The following is a 3,528-nucleotide window of genomic DNA, read 5'->3' as shown; positions in this document are numbered from 1 at the left end:
TCTTAGACCTCAGTCTCATTTCTTATTCTCTGTACCCCATCCTACCATCATTACACCCCCATTCGTTAAAGACAAGTGTTAGATCCTGGCTTCTACTGCTGTAGCTCTTCCTGCCCTCTGGACCTGATTCATTGACCTGACCTGATGCTCTACTGCTTGGATCTTTCTGCATTTGTGACTCACCTTCTGCTGCTATGGATGGTCCCACATGGAAACCGTAAAGATTTACACTTCCCGAAAACAGTTTATGGTCAGGTGTCACCCATGCTTTAATAAATAATCTCACCTCGAAACTGCAGATGTGCACTAAGAACTGAGGCTGTAATTATTAAAGCTGTCCTGTGCTCACTGCAGGACTCCTAATCACAATATGCTCATACTGAACATCCTTTCAGCACACTTACTACAGTTTGCCTTTACTCTTCTACGACAGTACACTGTAATTATTTAAGCTTTCACTATCCAGTGTGTCCCAGAAGAGAATGGGTTCCATTTTTTTGGGTCTGGTTCTTCTCAAGGTTTCTTCATGTCATCTCAGGGAGTTTTTCCTTGCCAATGTTGCCTCTGGCTTGCTCATTCAGGATCTAAATCTACATCCAGGTTTCTGTAAAGCTGCTTTGCATCAATCTCTATACAAATAAAATTGAAATAAAACCATTTTAGGCTCTGTACCTTATTTAGGTCTGTTTCAATACTTCTCAACAAACCAATTTTTAAATTTTATTTCATATGTGGAAGCTGTGGGAGTATTTTTCTCATAAATATTAGCATAATGTAACATGTTTGGGACTTTCTTCCTATCTCACAGAAAAATAGCCTTTGTGGTTGCACTTTTATCTTATCTCTTTTTGGTAGGTCTGAATACTGTATATGAAATCATTAAACAATTCTTGAATAAACATTTACTTTTATTTCTGATCATTAAAAATTTGCCTTAATACAAGATTCCACACAAGAATAGAGTAGGGGGTTTACATAGTGCATTACCTTCTACATGCGTACCTACAAAAATAATTTAGTTGATCAAAGACATCTTTGGAAATGGTATTTAATGTGAGTTGCTTGAACACAAATTAAATGAATAAATCTAAGAAATTCAGCAGTTATTCAGCTAAGTAAACTGTTTTAATCCGTTTCCTGTAATATTCTGGCTGGTAGCTCATCTAGGCTCTGTAGTCGATGCTGTGGGGGAACATCCAGATGTTTCTGGAGTCCATGCCTATCTAGCAGATAACCTCGAATACCTAATGATCGAGAGGTGAGGTAGTCATTTATGTAGTGGTCCCCAACATGGACTACGTGTTTGGCTGGCACCCCGGACTTTTTCAGGGCTTGGACAAAAATGCCTGGGTCTGGTTTGGCCACAGCAGCCTCTTCTGAAGTCATCAGAAATGAGAAATAGGTTCGGAGGCCACATCCTTGAAGGATTCCTTCTAGGCGCCTGTCAAAATTGGATACCACACCCTGCTTCAATCCGAGAGCTGTGCAGGATTTTAGGGTGGAATTTGAGTCTGGGAACACCTGAAGACAAACTCAAATAAGACTTGCCGCTTTTGGTCGAGGTTTGATTACTTCATGTATATACATCTGATGTTTGTAAACAGTGTGAATCATTAATGTGCTTTGTTGTGTCACACTGAATTTGATAATTTATGTCAAATGAAACGATCAATGAAATTTCTGCTGATACTGAAATTGGGGGAAAACACAAGCAAAGCATTAGTTAAATTGAAATTTACAAAAGCAGACAGCAGTGACACTACTTAACTCAAACATATTAAAAAGTAATTACGTTTGTTGGTGACCTCTTACCTCCCAGTTCTCTGGACCAGAAAAATTATGGTAAAGATTGTTGGCAAGTGTGTCAAGCAATGCAGGGTCCTGCACCCCACACTGGGAGAAGATGCTCTTCACCAATCCTGTCCACCACAGCTGGCCATTTATGCCCTGAGCAACGCCATAGTTAGGGTAGAGACGCGAGTGTTGGCGGTAAGCTTCCCTGAATGCAGCCTCTATCTGCGTGGCTGGTAAATTCAGTCCAACACGTTTGGCCTCATTAGAGTACTGCTCTCCCACGGAGCAACGCACCTTCAGGAGAGTGTCCTTTATGTCCCATAAAACCCAGCGCACTGGCCCCCGCATGGTCCTGCAAAACAATATGTAGACAGGCGTCACTATTATTAAGACACCATGCATTATACTGATGGAAATTCTGGCTCTTTTCACTGAGTCAGATCATTTGGCTCAGCAGTTCAATGAGAGCCATCTCGTTTGGCTCCCAAATGTTGAATTGCCATTTAAAACAAACAAACAAACAAAAAATCCCAGGTGTTTATGGTATTACAACAGGTGATTGTTCCTCTGCGCCAAATATACACTCACCCTCCACTTTATTAGGAACACCTGTACATCTGGACATTCATGCAGTTATCTGATCAGCCAATCATATGGCAGCAGTGCAATGCAAAAAATTATGCAGATACAGGTTAAGTGCTGCAGGTAATGTTCACGTCAAACATCAGAATGGGGAAAAAAATGTGATCTCCTGGGATTTTCACACACAACAGTCTCTAGAGTTTACAAAGAACAGTGCAAAAAACAAAAAACATCCAGTAAGCAGACATTCTGTGGACAGAAATGCCTTGCCGATGAGAGAGTTCAGATGAGAATGGCTAGACAGGCCACCGAAACACCGAGACAGTTGAGGATTTGAAAAAAGACCCTGCAATGTTTTTTTTTTGCTCAACACAGTTTAAGAACCCTGTACTGAAGGCAGAAAGACACACAAACAAGTAGGAACTGAAGGCAGCTGCAGTAAAGGCCTCAGCATTGCATGATGTCCAGGGGTTCCAGACTTCAGGCAGTCATTGACTGGAAAGGATTTGCACCCAATCATTGAAAATAATGCTAAAATTTATGATTGTTAGTTTGTCCAATTACTTTTGTAATTCCAATGTGGTGGTGTACAGAGGCAAAATTATGAAAATTGTGTCACTGTCCAAATACTTATGGACCCGACTGTATACATATATATATATATATATATATATATATATATATATATATATATATATATATATATATAATGTATGTATGTGTGTGTGTGTGTGTATAAACTTTCAGTTATGGGACCATGTAGATCTCGAATTCTTCAGCTCTACCCTTTCAAAACAAGCTGTAGTTTTAAGATGTTTGTTTCCACCTATGACTCTAACAGCTAATTTGCGTAGATCCAGGAGTGGTGACCTCATACTGCTAATAGCTAGCTAAAACTATATAACGTTATAAACAAGACAGCTAATTAGGAAAAAAGTTTAAAAAAAAATACTGGGTCTCCAAACTGGGCTGCACCTTCACTTCAAGCTTGACTGAAACCTGAAAGTATATTAATGCGTTAATGTAAAGTAACACGAAAATTAGCGACTCACAAGCTAAGTACCCTTCCGGCACTGCCTCTTCGTCGTCGCGTTTATATCATATCGGAGTCCATGAACAGATCGCCACCTAGTGGACTATAGTGCAATGAGC

The 3,528-nt window shown here is 39.9% G+C and overlaps 1 protein-coding gene across 2 annotated transcripts; it reads right to left on the bottom strand.

Moving 5' to 3' along the window:
* Positions 1 to 887: 887 nt before the first annotated feature.
* Positions 888 to 3,528, bottom strand: hdhd3 (haloacid dehalogenase-like hydrolase domain containing 3). Of its 2 annotated transcripts, none has more exons than XM_026921783.3 (3): positions 3,429 to 3,528; positions 1,813 to 2,146; positions 888 to 1,521 (listed from the first exon to the last, which is right to left on the bottom strand). In XM_026921783.3, exons 2-3 carry the CDS (start codon positions 2,140 to 2,142, stop codon positions 1,126 to 1,128), a joined length of 726 nt encoding a protein of 241 aa, XP_026777584.1. In that variant the 5' UTR covers positions 2,143 to 2,146; positions 3,429 to 3,528; the 3' UTR covers positions 888 to 1,125. The 2 variants fall into 2 exon arrangements, with proteins under 2 accessions (XP_026777584.1, XP_034166737.1); XM_034310846.2 differs by lacking the exon at positions 3,429 to 3,528 and adding an exon at positions 2,383 to 3,001.

Source organism: Pangasianodon hypophthalmus, chromosome 2 (assembly GCF_027358585.1).
Source record: "Pangasianodon hypophthalmus isolate fPanHyp1 chromosome 2, fPanHyp1.pri, whole genome shotgun sequence".
NCBI classification, from domain to species: domain Eukaryota; kingdom Metazoa; phylum Chordata; class Actinopteri; order Siluriformes; family Pangasiidae; genus Pangasianodon; species Pangasianodon hypophthalmus.
Note: the sequence above shows the minus strand (reverse complement) of the source record. Positions and strands in the feature narration are given on the sequence as shown.

What these genes read in the sequence shown, in the direction of transcription:
- hdhd3 (XM_026921783.3), bottom strand. Translation starts at nt 2,142, where the DNA reads ATGCGGGGGCCAGTGCGCTGGGTTTTATGGGACATAAAGGACACTCTC. An exon ending in CTGGTCCAGAGAACTGGGAG is followed by an intron (nt 1,522 to 1,812) that starts GTAAGAGGTCAC and finishes GTTTGTCTTCAG; the next exon opens with GTGTTCCCAGACTCAAATTC.